The following is a 15,540-nucleotide window of genomic DNA, read 5'->3' on the forward strand; positions in this document are numbered from 1 at the left end:
TTGGAAGGGGGCTTTGCCACTTCATGGCTGACTCTCTCCTGCATGTCACCTTGAAGGCTTTGTGGATGGATGCCCTAAACAGTTACACCACCTTAATATGGGTTAATTCGTGAGTAGTTATTATCCTCTTTGTATGAAAATATGTCGAGATGCATGCTTTGCATTCCTTTTGAATTCCCTTTGAGTCCCCAGGTCAGGCTCCAGCACCATGTAAGGGATGGGCTTTCGACAGTGCTCATCCTGGCTTTCATGACTGCTCTGCTTCCACAGCGTGAAGCAAGTGCCAAAGAGGTCCGCCAGCTTTATGAGTGGAGCAGGAACCTACACTCATTAAACATAACAGGTAGACCAGCTTGTCGAAAAGCGATTATGCAAAGCAATAGGGCACCTCTGGGCAGAAGCATGGCTCTGACCCAATGCCTTCTTGCTTTCTGAAGAGGGAGCGGGCTGTATTCTATGGGATTTTGATTTGCCAGTTTTACTGTTCATAATGGGAAGATCTGGGGTTTAAACACTACAGTTCACTGGGTTGCCCAGATCCAGTCTGTTGCAGGTCTGCAGGAAATCTGCATCATCAGTGCTGTGCTTCAGTTGTTCTATGGCTGGGGCAGAATTGAATTTGGTGCCAGAAATAGTTTCTAGTATGGATGCAAGTGCTTGGTAGCTGGGTGAAGATGAGCAGGCTTCCCAGCCCCTCAGATCTGCCTCTCCTTTCAGGACAGAGCAGAAGATAAAATGAGAGACACTGGAATCTTTTTCTTGCTACATGGACTAAGTATATTAATATTCTTCCTGTTTTAATTTCTCTCAGCTGAAGACTAGATGATAGTAGCTGGCCAATGTTGTAAATGGACATGTGTTAAAATCAAGTCAACTTTGGCAGAAGCCTGATAGGTCAAGGTACCAAGGTCCTGTGGTGTCTCAGGCTATGGGGCTATTTTCTGGCTACAATACTTTGGTCTGGTTTTAGAATGCTCTCTCTCTCTCTCTCTTTCTCCTCTCTCTCTCTCTCTCTCTCTCTCTCTCTCTCTCTCTCTCTCTCTCTCTCTCTCTCTCTCTCTTCCTCTTCTCCTCCCTCCCACTCTGTGTATGGGGGTGTATATGTGTATACATGTTTGTGGAAGCCAGAGGTAAACCTCAGGTGTCACCCCTTAGAAGTCCACCTTGTTTTCTGAGACAGGGATTCTCATTGGCTTGGGGTTTGTAAGGCCAATGTAAGGGGTGGGATTTAGACAAGGGCTTAGTTAGACTGGCTGGCAAGTAAGCCCCAGAGAGCCTCCTGTCTATGCCTCTTCAGTGCTGGGGTTACATGCACATGCCGTCATGTCTGGCTTTTTCATGTGGATTCTGGGAATTGAACTACCAACCAAGCTGACTTCCCAGCCCTCTGAAGCTGCAGATTCTTTTTTTTTTTAAAGCCTTTATAAAATTGTGGGGTGTGTGTGTGTGTGTGTGTGTGTGTGTGTGTAGTACTGCTGTGAATCTTACCACACATGCCTCTTAGTACCTAATGTGTGCCTAGGTGTCATTAGCCACATTGTAGCAATGAGGAATTCATGTCTGAACGAAATTAAGCCTTGTGTTCTGTGCCAGGCAATATCTCAGCAGCCATGCTGAAATTATTCTGTATCTATTTCATGTTTTTCTTGGTTATAAAGGCCTACATGTAGCATGGTACCCTACCTAACCATTTCATAACAACTCAAGCCCTTCTTTGTAAATCACAAAGACTTGACATTGTTTCCTGTGATCATTGACACCAGTATATGTTAAGTAGAATGGGGGGTTCTCATGAGCATGCCCATGTATTCAGAATTTCTTTATGGAGGGTCACGTATCTGCAAATTTCGAGTTTGTGGGCATCACTTTTTCGTTTCCTTTTTCACTTTAGCTGCTTCTTGCTATTCCCAGAATGAATTCTGTGTCCACTTGGATACAAAATGTGTCAGTGTATTAGTTACTTTGTCCCCAGCAAAAGCAATGTAAGGAAGGAAGGGAGGATTAACTTGGGCTCAGGTTTGAAGGTGCAGGGGGTCAAGACAAGGAGAGCAGATCCAGGTGTGTCTCCAGCTGGCTGGAAGCCAGCACCAGCTAAGCTGTCTTTATCTCTCCAGAGCTGGGGACTCCAAGGCACATGCAGATCACATAGAATCCACAGCCAGGAAGCAGAGAGTAATGGATGCTGGTACTCAGTCAGCCTTTCCTTTTCTGCTCTGTCTAAGATAGCCCAAAGACTAGTGTCATCATCGTCAGGGTGGGCTTTCTCTCCTCACTTGAGCCCCTCTAGACACACACTCACAAATCCAGAAAATCAGGTCATGGAGATCACCACCACATGGCAAATAAGAGAAATCAAGAACTGGGGAGACCTGAAGGGTCTGCAGGTCTTGGAGGGGAGATCTGCAATGGCAGCCCTAGGCTTTGCTCTTTTTGCTGCCCAGGGATCTGTGGGATTTTTTTCCTGGTTCCTGTGTTCTAGAAAAGGAGACTGTGTGCTAAGTCCTAAAAGGCAAAGATTAAAAATCCTACCCAAGATCTGGAGATAGGATGAATAAGATTGATCAGAATTCCTTCTCTCAGCCAATTGCCCATAATCCCAGCCCTGGAGGGACTTTAACCCAGGAAGCACGCTCTTTGGGCATCAGCTCATTGTTATATGCACGAAATTTAATGTATCACCTCAGAGGAGGGTGATCTGTGTGCAAAGATCTTTTCTTCAAATATTTCATCCTTATTTATGTCATTGTGGGTCGAATTCTAAAGAGCATGAGACGGCAAGGAAGGAAAAGCTGCTCTTGACCCACTAATACCCTATCAACCTGCTGCTGGATTATAAATAACACACTGGTTGATAAATAGCACAGCAGCCATAAGTAAACAGCTAAACAAATAAGCGAGGTGGGATCCTATTTCTGCCGTGGGAAAACTGCTGCTGTTTTTCTGGGATCTGACCTGATTCTACTGAAAATGTTGAGCCAACATTGATTTTAAAGTGTAGAAGTCTTTGAGTGCAATCATTTTACCGTGTTGGGAATCTGCCCTGCCTCCGCTCCCTTAAGCAGTGGTGCAAAGGTCGGGTAAATACATTTGCTTCTTCAGAAGCAGGCTCAGTGGGAGCTCATTGGCTCCTTGGAGGTTGGTTTTCTGAAGCAATTGCTGAGATGGAGTTTAAGTGCATACAAAATGTACTTACTGTGCGTGCATGGCGAATTGAGACCAGTCTTTTCAGCAATTCTGTAACTCCACAAAACAGGCCTTAGTGAGTGTCTTCAAAATAACCCAGTAGAATCCCAAGGCCTCCATCAGAAAAATCTCAACTGTAGAGCACACGTTGGGAAAATAACTCTGGCAGAGCAATTTTAATTTGACCCCTTCTGAGATGAGCTGTCTCCATACATTCTTGGTTGGCTCAGCAAGTACTTAGTCCTAGGTTGTAAATTAAGATTACATTTCAATGATATGTAAACAAGGCCCCAAATAGCCGCAGTAATTAGGTGTATATCCCCTCTACCCAACCCCAGTCCCTACCCCTCCACCCCCATGAATCCAGAGAAGTTAAGAGAGAGTTCAAGGCCAGGTAATATTACCCCATGGTTACCAGGAAACTCAGGCTTTTCTGTCCCACTACTTCTAGTCTCTGGGCCTATTGCCTCATGATTTTAAATGACTGCCAGCATGTCAGCCGTCACATCTATGTTAAGGGCAGTAAGAAGGAGAACAGGGGGAATGGATGATATGGTTCCTCCTCCAACTAGAGTAGCTCGGGAAAGATGGATTACCATACAGAGGCTTAGGTGTTCTTATGGCATTCCCCCACCTCAGTAGCTTCCTTTCTGCTTTCATGTCACATGTGTGCCATTGTCCCCCTTCCTCAATACCCTTGAATCATCCTTCAGGGTTCCCTTTCTAGTTTCATAGTCTACACACATACTCACACTCACCTACCTACCTACCTCTATACATACATAGATACAAGCGTTTAATGTGAGACTCTGCCTATGAGAGAGAACATGGGATATTTGGCCTTCTGACTCTGAGATACTTTGCTTAATTTAATACTTCCAGATTTAATAACTTCTCCACTTTCCCACAAATGTCATAGCTTCATTTGTCTTTACAGCTGCACAAAGTTTCCCTGTGTTTATACACCACATTCTCATGATCCGGCCAGTCACATACACTGGCTCCATTTCCCTTCTGTTGTGACCTAGAGCATCTGTGAACATGGATGACTAGGCATCTCTGTGGTGACCTAGAGCATCTGTGAACATGGATGACTAGGCATCTCTGTGGTAGGCTGTAGAGTCCTTTGGGCATGTGGTACAGCTGGAGTGTATGGTAGCTGTAGCTTTAATCTTTCCAGAAACCTCCATACCAGTGTCTATAGTGACTGTCTCAGTTACACTCCCAGCTATCCATATATGTTTCTATTTACCTCACCCATAGCAACATTGGCTGTTTTCTCAGTGATAACCATTTAGGCTGGAGTGGCATGGAATTGCCCAGAGTTTTAGTGTGCATTACCCTGGTGGGTATGGATGTTGAATTATACACACACATAACATGTACACACACTCATAAAACATATGATACGTTATATAATATGTGTGATATATAATATATAGTATATGTGTGTGTGTATTGGGCATTCATATTGTTTCTTCTGAGAGTAGTTTATTAACACATATATTGATTGTCAGTTGTTCTTGGTGTTTGATTCTAACAGATATTATCTGTGTATTCTAGGTAATACCACTCTGAAGCATGGCTTTTTATTAAGGCACTTTCCCCACAGTCCTGCATAGCACGCATGTGTACCTCCAACAGTAGCCTTGAGAGAGGTGGACCAATCAAATTGGAGCCATGTTATTGAAGAAAGAAAGGCCTGCTAGAGGGTATGTAGCTAATACTCCCTGGCACACCCAATAAAGCCTAGCCCTAGGTCCCACTGATAGACTGTCTCCAAACCTGAGGTGGATAGTACCCAAGGAACCATGCTCAAGATTGACCACTGGCCTCTATGCACATCTCTGCCCCCCACAAACGCATGCACTCAAACACTTCTGTATCATGCCGTGCACACCTGCACGTGTATCCACAAACCAGCTCCCTCATACCCAGCAAATTTATAAGTTAGTATATAGGATACTTCTACATCTGTAAGACCAGAACAAAAAAATTAACTTTTCAAAAATTAAACCTTACCACCCCCCCCCAAGGAACAGAACAGAAGCTAGATGCATCTCTCAAAAGATTTACTGACAATTAGAAAGGTTGTTTTTTTGTTTTGTTTTTTTAATTTAATTAGCATCCCTAGTGTGATTTGGTGTGTTCACATTTGAAAATGTTGCTAACCAGTAACATATGCTAAGAAAACTCTGCAGTGGGTGGGCAATTTTTCTTTTTAAATGAAGTGATTGATACCCTATATTCCATAAGAGTGGACTGCTAAAATTCTGATATGATACAGGTCATTTTATGCGGGCTCAGATATATGTTGCAGGTAAAGTCACATTTCTGGAAAACATAACGAGAAAGTGACTGATAAAGAGCATCCCTTAGAAGGTCCTGCTGCCCGGGACTGATGGCCAGCCAGCAGCTCCTGACTTCTCAGCAGCCCATGAAACTCAGCCATAGCTTCCTGATCTTTAGGCTTAGTTATCAAGTGCTGTTACTGAGTTATGGGATGTTATGGCCCTAGGGACCTCAGAAAGTATCTGCCCTAATCTTCGGTCTTAACCATAGAGGGAAAAAAAAGGCCTAAGGTGGTGAAAAAAACATTTGGCCAAGAGAAAGGGCCAGCCTCCCTGGCTTTCCATGTGGCAAACATCTCTGAGCTACCATTTACTAAGTTGTTTCTTCTTGAGTTGGGTTTCTGATAAGCAGCAACTCATAAAAGACAGCTTACAATGATAGGTCTCAGTCGGGGAAATGGCTCAGTGGGTAAAAGGGCTTGACTTGTGTACCTGGCAACCTGAGTTTAGATCCCAGAGCCCAGGTCAAAAAGCTGGATGGATGTGTTAGTGTGCACCTATGGCAAGATGGGAGGCAGAGACAAGAGGATGGACCTGCCAAAAATCCCAGGGTCCAGTGAGTCTGCAGCGTGCAGCATCTACACAGAAACAAGAGAGACCTTGACTCAAGGTAGAAGGTGAAGGTAGACTCCCAGAAGTTGTTCTATGACCTTTACATGTGCCCTGTGTCATGAGTGCCCACAGTCAGACACATCATGCACACATACAGAACATATATAACATACAAACACACATTCCCCCCTCCCCCACCCCTTATACTCTGGGCTCTGGGTGTATCAGACACTTAGAAATGCAAGTCACCTTTGCCTGGTCACACTTTAAATGGACTTTTTAATGTGTGTTTGACCAGTTCCTTATTAGTCTCTGTGTTCGTGGAACCTCTTAACGGTTCCTGCCTTATGTATGCTTTCAACCCCTACACAATCAAACTTAGCGCCTGTTTAGAATTTTAGTAATGATAAACAGTAGCTGCCTATTAGGGCCTTGCATGGATAATCTTGTTTAAACCTTTCAGCACACTTACAAAAGAGGTCTTGTCATAATCCTCATTCTAAAGGCTAAACAATTTGGAATGAGATAGCCTGCCTGAGGTACCAAGCAGCTGCACTGGCACCCAGGTGATCTGAATCCAGGTCGCACCATGGGAAGATTATGGCCTGGGGATAGTGAGACAAATGTGGGCCTTCTAGGATTCAGCCTAATTCCACCATTCCCACTGGAAAATGTTTGGGGTACCTTGAAGGCAATAATCCCTTCTTTGGAAATGGCTACTCTTGGTGCTTATCATTAAGAGCAAAGGGGAAATGTGGCCTGCACTCTGTGTTGGAGGGGTCCCCTTGGGATAAGAGAAGGGCAGTATGATTATGAAAAGATCATGGGTTACTCACATTAAGGTAACTGAGAAGGAAGAGGTTGGTGTGGGTATTCGCTTTGGGGAACAGGAAAGAAAAGGGAGATAGTGCTAATGAGATGGGGAAGAAAATGAAACAGGAGGTGAACTGTCGCAGACTGGAGTTCTGTTTCAAATTACAGGCGTTAGTCAATGATGGTATGCCATATATATATATATATATATATATATATATATATGTACTCTGTGTGTTTGTGTGTGTGTGTGTGTTGGGTTTTGTTGTTGTTGTTGTTGTTTCTGGTTTTGGTTTTGTTTTTTTTTTTAAACCAGTTTTTCTGTGTAGCCCAGGCTGACCTGGAACACAGAGATTTGCCTACCTCTGCCCCCTCCCTCCCCTCACCCAAGTGCTGGGATTAAAGGCATGCACCACCACTACCCAGCTATGTTTCTTAGATTCAAAGCCTTACACATAGTAAGAGAGCCTACCCCTGAGTTATGACCCCTCATTATAGTGATTAAGAGCAGACCCATGCTTCCAGGCATTCCTTGATACTTTGATGCTAAGATCAACATTCAGCAGGAGAGATGGGAGCTTCTCACCACAGGCTCTTTGCTCCTTCCTTAGACATGGAACCAGGAAAGATGGAGAAATAGAAAACTCTTGGGAGGCAGGACATCTGTTCCTCAGAGTTCCCACACACCTGCCTACTTGGAAATCATTTTCCTTGTCTGGAAAATGAAAGTATTAGAAAGCATATTACTCCATGCATCGTCTCTGGCGCCTGTTTGTGTGATGATAGATACTAGAGGCAACTTCACTCAATCCAGTGCTCCTGGACTAAGTCTTCTCTCTTAGCAACATTTTCGCCTTCTTTCCCCTCCTGTCACTCATCCTTCTATCCCTTCAGGTAATGATGTCTAAGCATCTGTGCTCCAACAGTGAGTGGCTTTCCCACTTCTGCCTTCCTAAGGAGTCTACAGAGTAACTGGAGAAAAAAAAATATTTGAAAAGAGGCCAGGAAAGGGGGCCATAAACGATGTGTATTTTACCTTGAGATAGCACAGCCATGGGCATGATTAAGTGTCATCTGGTAAATTTAAAGCCAGACCAGTTCATCCGTGATGAGGAGAAACCTGGATATCATATAAATAGTTCACCATTTTTCAGGGACATGTTTCTTATGCAGAAGCAAACTAAAGATGTAAGAACCCAGACTTCTATAGAATGTTGGATTTTAGGAATCCTGTAAAACACCATGATTTTTCTTCTCTGGATGTTGTTTTGCTTATATTGGAAATGATGTATCTCATTTAAAAAAAAAAAAGAACCAGTACAGCTCAAGACACATTTATGGGCAGCCTGCAGGGACGTTCTGTAAGAATAGAGAGGCCTGCAGGGTTTGGAGCCACACCAGAGCCTCTGTCCTTCCTTTAATTCCTGAGGGATGTAGGTGAGACAGAGATAGATAAGGCTCCCTTGGAGCCCCCTGGGAATTAACAATCTGGAACTTGGTAGTGTAGGAAACTCAATAGGAAGATCTGAGTTCGCTGCCAAGCCCTATCATTAATAGAGCTACCTACTTGTCACTGTGGGAAGTTCACAGTGTACTTGAATCTGAAGTCTGCTGGAACTGACCTGGTGTGGCTTTGTGTTTTATGACATAGGGATCTGGCTGTTATTGACAATATTCATGTGCAGATTAATCCCTAATCAGTAGAGACAGGGGACTGCTTTCAAGGCCAGTCAAGCTTGTATTCAAAACTGGACTCACAGAAGAGGGAAACCATGTGAACTGTGGCAGGAGAGTTTTCCTGGGGCTCTGGGACCTTTCACTGTCTCTGATCACTCTGTTGAGCTTGCGAAATACTGGCTGACCACCAGGGCCTGGGCATTACATTGGTCTGCTTCATGACCTATCAGGGTGACCTTTGAGCTTCAGTGTCCCCTGCAGGTAAGTAGGGGATAGTTTCGTGCCCACAGTATATAATTGCCATGGTAAATGAGATCATGACTGCAGCCCAAGGTGCATACTATGATTGTAATTATTAACTGTAACTCCTCTTTTACAGGACTGAAGTATATTCCCCACTTCATTCACTTGTTACTCATCCTTTGAGCTTTGGGTTCCCAGTATTCTGCACGCCTTTTCTCTCCTAATTCCTTTACAGAGAGCAGTAGAAAACAGAAAGGTAGAATAGAAGGGTTTTTGTGTCTCCAAACAAACCATGTTCTGCTCTTACTGAGAACACTCTAGTGGTTTTATGTGACATATTTAAATTAAATTAAGCACAATCAGGACCAGAAAAGGCTTTAAGAATGTATTACATGAAATTGTACAAGTGCACTTGGGATACACTCGTACAAAGAACATGAAGAAAACCGCCTTTCTTTTGCGGAGAGTGTGGTAACGTGAGCCTAATGGAATAACACATAGAGTCAGATACATCACTGTTGCCCGGGAAGGACTTTCCCTTCCTGTAGTTTCTTTAAGCTGATAGAAAACAAATCTATGAGTTAACAAGTGAAATGCATAAGGTTTCCTTGGTTACCTGTGATGGGAAATACAGCATCCAGGATAGCATCACTATCTAGCTCCATACAGTAAAAGAGATCAATTTTGCAGACCTGTCAGGCTCAAGAGTAAAAACTTGCAGTTTGATTTCATTGTGTTGCCGCTCCTGTTGCTGTGGTGGCTGCACCTCAGGACTAAGTGGTGGTTTCAGACAGTGCGTGCATACCACTAGTGCAGTGACTGGCTAAGGATAGGCGCTCGGGTAGAAGGGTCCTGGCCTGTCCTCCAGTCTTGGTTTTCTCTGTGGTAAACATTAGATAATTAAAACTTACATACAAAGTTGCCATGAGGGTTCAAAAGGGGAACATAAGCTAGAAATATCAGAATTTCTATCTCCATATACAGGTTTCAAGTTCCCATTATAATATTGGAAATATGGCATCGACTTAGGATGTCTTAGGCCCCGTTAAGTACTTTATATTTCTTAGCTTGTTCATTCTTGTAGATGGGCACTATCATTGTGTTGTGTCCTGTGTGTATGTGTGTCTGTCTGTCTCAAGACTCTGAGAAGTAAATCACTTTAATAAGGTCCGATAGCTGATGTGTGGCAGAGATGTGAGCCCAAGTCATTCAAGTTTGAAAATCCACTCTTACATAAATCAACGCTCCTTCCTGGGAATGGGATCCTTAGACGTTACCCGCCTTAAAACATCCTTCTTTATAAGAGCTTTGGTTCTAAGAAATCGTGTGTGTGTGTGTGTGTGTGTGTGTGTGTGTCTAGGTCCGTATGTGCCATGTGTGTATGTGGTCAGAGGACAGTTTGAGGGTGCTGTTCTCTCCTCTTACCATGGGTTCCCTGGATTGAACCCAGGTTGTCAGAGCTGGTGGCAAGGACTTAACTCTCTGGGCCCTCTCATGGTGGCCCTCAGTGATTCGTTTCTGCTCCTGACTGGAATCGATCCTACTTGGCATTCTTGTTCACTTAATTTCCCAAATCCAGCCTGATCATGATGGGGTCTGTCCTCTTACAAGAGTAAGCACATCTTCCAAACAGTACTTACTCCTACATCAGAGACCCCAGATTCTACCCCAGTTAGAGTAGTCCTTCCTTCCCCTCCCCTCCTTCCATCATCCAGGCAGCCAGGTAACTAATTTAGAGATATCTGAGTTGTAGGATGAAAGGCGATGGATGCATTTATAGCCATGCTTCACACAAGAAATGTTCAAAGAGAATTCACTCTGTGTCAACATCTTTAGCCGAATCTTTTCCCATTTCTTCTAACCATCTGATTACCCTAATTTTACACCCAAGAAAACAAGGCCAGGGACAGAGTAGAGGAACTCGAGTTCCAGGAACTTGAAGCATTTTGCCTTTGCTGGTTCCATGAGGGATTCGATGAGCGCAGTGGCTGGCTGAAGCTGTGGCTCCGAGCAGCAATGGGGTTCCAGGCTTAGAGAGCACCTTTGGCTGCCCACCTCCAGCTCCCTAGGTTTGGATCGCTGTCAGTCCTCTTGCAAGAGAGCTTCTTTGGTTCCAAAGTAGATGGGAGAGCGAGCCTTGTGAGTAGAAATATGACTCAGAGTCAATTCCCAGGTGACGGTGGTCAGCAGGGCTAATGCTGTCCGTAGGAACAAGCTTGTCCTGTTCTTGGTGCTTCACTTCCAGGACACAAAGCATCCTTGCAGGCTGACTAGCTTGCTGCTCTGGGCAGTGCTTAGCAGAATGAGAGGCCTAGGGTAATAAACAGTCTTTGAGGGGGATTATAATGACGACAGCGTAGACGGCGCTTGCTTTATATAAGCCAGGTTCACAGAAGCTCGAGTCTGTGTGCACGTGTCTTTTTCTGGCTTTGGAGAGGATAAGTGTGTATTTCTGGGTAGTTCCCTGTAAAGAAACCCAGCCTTTCAGCTTTGCCCACGCCAGACTCTATTTGCTTTTAGATATCCAGGAATGGTGTTCGGGGTATTTGAGAAAAAGGGAGGTGCAGATGGTTTTGCACCAGGGCATGGTTTCAAATTTAAAGAGGATTATGGTCCATGAACCCCAGAGATGGTGGGTTGAGGTGCGAAGCTTTGAAATTCTAATTGCAGACAAGTCTAAGGAGGTATATGCTTACCAGAGCACAATATCTCATTGTTCATATAGTCCCCTCTTGGCTGGAGGAGGCAGGGGAGGGGCAGATACATAACATAATCTTCGGAGGAAACTGAAACAGCAACTGGTGGCGGCAGTTTGGGCTCTCTGGTGAATTCAGAAAGAAATCCCTGGCTGTTTACCACTGCTGTGCTTGGAATAATCTTGACTCGTTCATCTGCAGAGCCAGGTGTGGGCGCAAACTGGCTCCAGCTGGGAGGGCTCTGTGTGGTGGTCATTTTTGACACGCCTACCCTCTTATTTGATAAAGTCGTGCCACCCAAACCCAAGGTATCTGGATTAGGAGAGAAAGCTGTGGAATTCAGGGTCTCTGGGAACAGACACACTTATTAGCTAAGTCTAGGCCTCTGAACAACAGTTCATATTTACTGTTTATGCCACACACACAGAGGAGTGCTGCCAGCTCAGTAGCCGGGGCAGGTACTAGATGACAACTGGGGGGTGGGGGGTGGGGGGGTGGGACCCAGACTGGCTCACAGCCCTGAGGAAGACAAATCCTTTCAGAGGAAAGCCCCAGTGCTCACTGATTTTTCTGATTTGCTCTCAGTACTTTATAGGGGAGCATGGGATTTCTGAGGCGCAGGGAGCTTAATTAGTCCAAGCTAGTAAGGGTCATATTTGTTCCAACTTACAGAATTTTCCAGATGCTGTGAGAAATGAGGTAGGATTCCCTTCTGGATTGTTCATTCTCCAAATGCTACATCTTGCAGCCGTGGCAACCAGTGAGCCTGCCCTTGTGCGTGGTCAGCTGCCAATCTCCTCCTGCCTTATTTTCTCCCTGAGAGCTTCACTCTCCATGTCTCCCAAACCAAACTTTTAAAGTACTGAGGGCAGAAAGTACTCTTGTTTATGTTTAACCTCTTTATTCACTAGTTTTTTTAAAGGTCAATTTGCCAGGGATGTTGTTTCTTTATGCTTATTCCCTTAGCAAGTTCCTGTAGTAGGCGGAGACACTTCCCTGCCTTGGAGAGCACTGGTAGGAACCACAGTGGAGGCACAGTGCACACCCAATTTGGTCAAGCCAGGAAGAGAAACAGCACACAGTTTAACCCATTTTTTTCCTATGCAGAGAGCAAGTCCTCATCCATGAACTCAGCCTCCTGCATGAGTGTCCCTGTCTTCTACTTTCATGGGAGGCAGTTAGGGGTCCAAGATTCCCAGCCAACAGGGTATCGAGTGGTGTATCCATTCTATTCTGCACACTTTGACCGAGCCTTCTCTGACCATGGTTTATGTATGGCTCTGTCATTTTCTCCTACTCCTCTGTATTGCCTATTTGTCTGGTCCTCTGCTGCAAAGCAAATTCCAAGACAGCAGGAATGTGGCCCTTGTGACATCGCTCATCTCAGAATTTGTCAGCTTGTGAGGCGAACCTTTTCCTCTTGACATGCAGTCTTCCCCTCCCTCCCTGCCGGTCCTCACTCAAGACAAGCCCTCTCCGTGGGTCCCTGAGCCACACGCGGGCAGAAAGGCCAGCGAACACAACCTCTAGCTAGCTATATCGGATGGTATGCAGGCAGGTCTGAGTGGGCCTCAGGGCTTGCCTTCCAAAGCAGGCTTGCATGGAGGCCAGTCATACGCTTTCAAGGGCTCCTGGAGGCCAATCCCAAGGACTAGGTGGGTTTTGTTGATACCGTTCTCAAAATCTTCCAGTCGGTGGTGAGAAATTAGATGGGTATGTTGGACTAACAACAGTAGACATCTTGCTGGGGCTGAATTGGTACTTTTCTCAGAAGAAAGTCAGTTCCTGCTTAGCAGTGAAGAGCATTTGCACCTGAGAAATACTTTTTGCATCTCCGGATGCTCGGCGGTCCTCTGGGGTAGAAAAAAAAAAAAAACCCAAATGCATCTGGACAGATGAAAGTATTTTAAAACAAGCCTTCCTGTCTCCTCTGTACAAGGTACAGCATTGACGTTCAGAGGGCAGCAGGGCTGCGCCCCCATCCCTCGGTCCGCGCAGGAGGGAGACGGCTTTCCGGGCCTCGCTTCCTGCACCCACTCGGGACTAAAAAAGAACATGAACAACTTTTTTTTTTTTTTTTTTTTGGTCCCTCTCTTGCAAAAACGCTCGCGTAACCAGCTCGCTGAAGTAACCGCTCCGGGGGCGGCCGTGTGTGTGTGTGTGTGTGTGTGTGTGCGTGGGGCGCGGTTCCGGAGCCCCACGGGCACGAGCACCAGCGCCGGCGGCTGCGAGGTGGGGGCCGCGCGAGGGCCGGGCAGCGGGAGGGCGGGGGGGGGGGGGGAGTGGAGAGAGAGGGGCGGGCGGGGCGTGCGTGGCGCGTGCGCAGAGCACTTCCGTGTTTGTCCCCGTGACTGGCGCGGGCGCGCCGCCCGCCGCTCCGCGGGAGCGAGCGCCCCAAGTCGGTCGAGCCTCGCCGCGCCTCGCCGCTTGTCAGCGCCACCGGAGCGGTCCGTTCCGCCCAGCCCCGCCCCTCCCCGTCGCGCCCCGCCCCGCCCCGCCCCGCCCCGCCCGCCGCCCCTTGCGTGCGCTCGGGGAGGCGCGTCCCCGGCCGCCTGCGCGCGCCGCTCGCAGTTTGAAGGGCGCTGCGCTGCTCGCTCCGCTCCTCTCCGCTCCGCTCCTCGCGCGCCAGGCCGGGCGCCGCGGCGGGTCGGGCTGCGCGCGTGGCGTTCATGAGCCGCCCGGCGGCCCCGGGAGCCTGCGCCGTGACTCACGCCCGCCCCCGCTTGTGTCTCGTCCCTCCCGCGGCAGGATGCCGGACCAGATCTCCGTGTCCGAGTTCATCGCCGAGACCACCGAGGACTACAACTCGCCCACCACGTCCAGCTTCACCACGCGGCTGCACAACTGCAGGAACACCGTCACGCTGCTGGAGGAGGTAGGCGGCGGCCTGGCAGCTGGGTGGGCTGGGGCCCTGGGGAGCCCGGCGACTCGGGGAGCCACACCCCCTCCGGCAGACCCCGGCCCCTCTGGTCCTCCTTGGCGGCCCTTTCCGGGGTTCTGCAGGTTTGAAAGCCAGGGGAACTGAAGTGGGGAAGGACTGAGCGAGCTCTGGACACCCGAGTAGAAGAGAGATCCTCTCTGCCTTGCACCCTGTCTGGGTGCCAGGCAGTCTGCTCAGCGCTTCCACATCATTGTGACCCTTTCCTAACCCACGAAGTACGTGGCGTCAGGCCACCGAGGGCAGAAAGGCGAGGCTGCTTGGCCAAGGTCACCAGCCAGAGACTTGGAGGTGGGCCGTGAATGCACTTCTCCGCAGCCCAGCGGGGCCAGGCAGGCTTAGCTGTAGAGATAAGGGCTGGTGGAAAACCCCAAAGGAGTAAAAGGGAACTTCAATTGAGACTGTTGCCATCCCTGGGCCTGTGTCTGCTAGTCCCCTGTGTCTAAAGTGAGCAAAAGCCCAGTGGAAGGAGGTCTGTACAAACAGATCCCCGCCCAGCTCCCCTTGCTCCAGTGGCTTTGGTTCTCTAGGGCTCTGCTGCACCAGATCCGCAGGACACTCAATGCAGTCTGCAGAACTGATCAGACTGGTAGATGGGACCAGAAGCTGCGGAAAGAACAGTTCTGCCTATCAGGACCCTCCAACGGATAGATGTCCAGGGGCAGAGGCAAGGGCAAAGCTATTTCTTTTAAATCTTGAGCGCGGGGTGGGTGAAAAGAAACGCCGTAAGCACATATTTACAGCTACAAACAAGCCAGTGAAAATAAGGCAGTTTCCCAGAAACTCAGCACAATTTCTCAGTGCCACAAAATATTCCCATCCTAAGCAGCCAGGCCTGTCTTGGCTGAACACGACAGTATAGGCAGGAAGAGGGTTTCCCCCATGGGAATTAGGCACCTGGTTTATTTGAGGTTCAGGGAGCTCTTTTTTATTTAGGGCGGCTAGGGACCAGCTCTCGGTAATGTAGGGAATGTTGAAGTTCTGTCTGGAACTGGCTGTGGTAGTCAAGTTGTCTAATGTATGAAGAACTGGTATTTGGGTGCATGCATAAGAGATGGAAATGTTAGGGGGTCGGTGGAGATTTCTT

At 47.3% G+C, this 15,540-nt stretch overlaps 1 protein-coding gene across 6 annotated transcripts in view; it reads left to right on the forward strand.

Annotated features, from left to right (window-relative positions):
* The window catches only part of Asap1 (ArfGAP with SH3 domain, ankyrin repeat and PH domain 1), a 291,999-nt gene that overhangs the window by 57,109 nt on the left and 219,350 nt on the right, over window positions 1-15,540 (forward strand). For 5 of the 6 annotated variants that reach the window (XM_029469556.2, XM_029469561.2, XM_021182730.3 and 2 more), the window contains one exon: window positions 14,264-14,390. In XM_029469556.2, the coding sequence (XP_029325416.1) occupies window positions 14,264-14,390 (127 nt within the window). Of the gene's footprint in view, window positions 1-4,797; window positions 4,896-14,263; window positions 14,391-15,540 lie in introns of those variants that run through there. The other variant, XM_085831403.1, reaches the window with a different exon arrangement.

This window comes from Mus caroli, unplaced genomic scaffold (assembly GCF_978045245.1).
Source record: "Mus caroli unplaced genomic scaffold, Mus_caroli_1 scaffold_16, whole genome shotgun sequence".
NCBI lineage: Eukaryota > Metazoa > Chordata > Mammalia > Rodentia > Muridae > Mus > Mus caroli.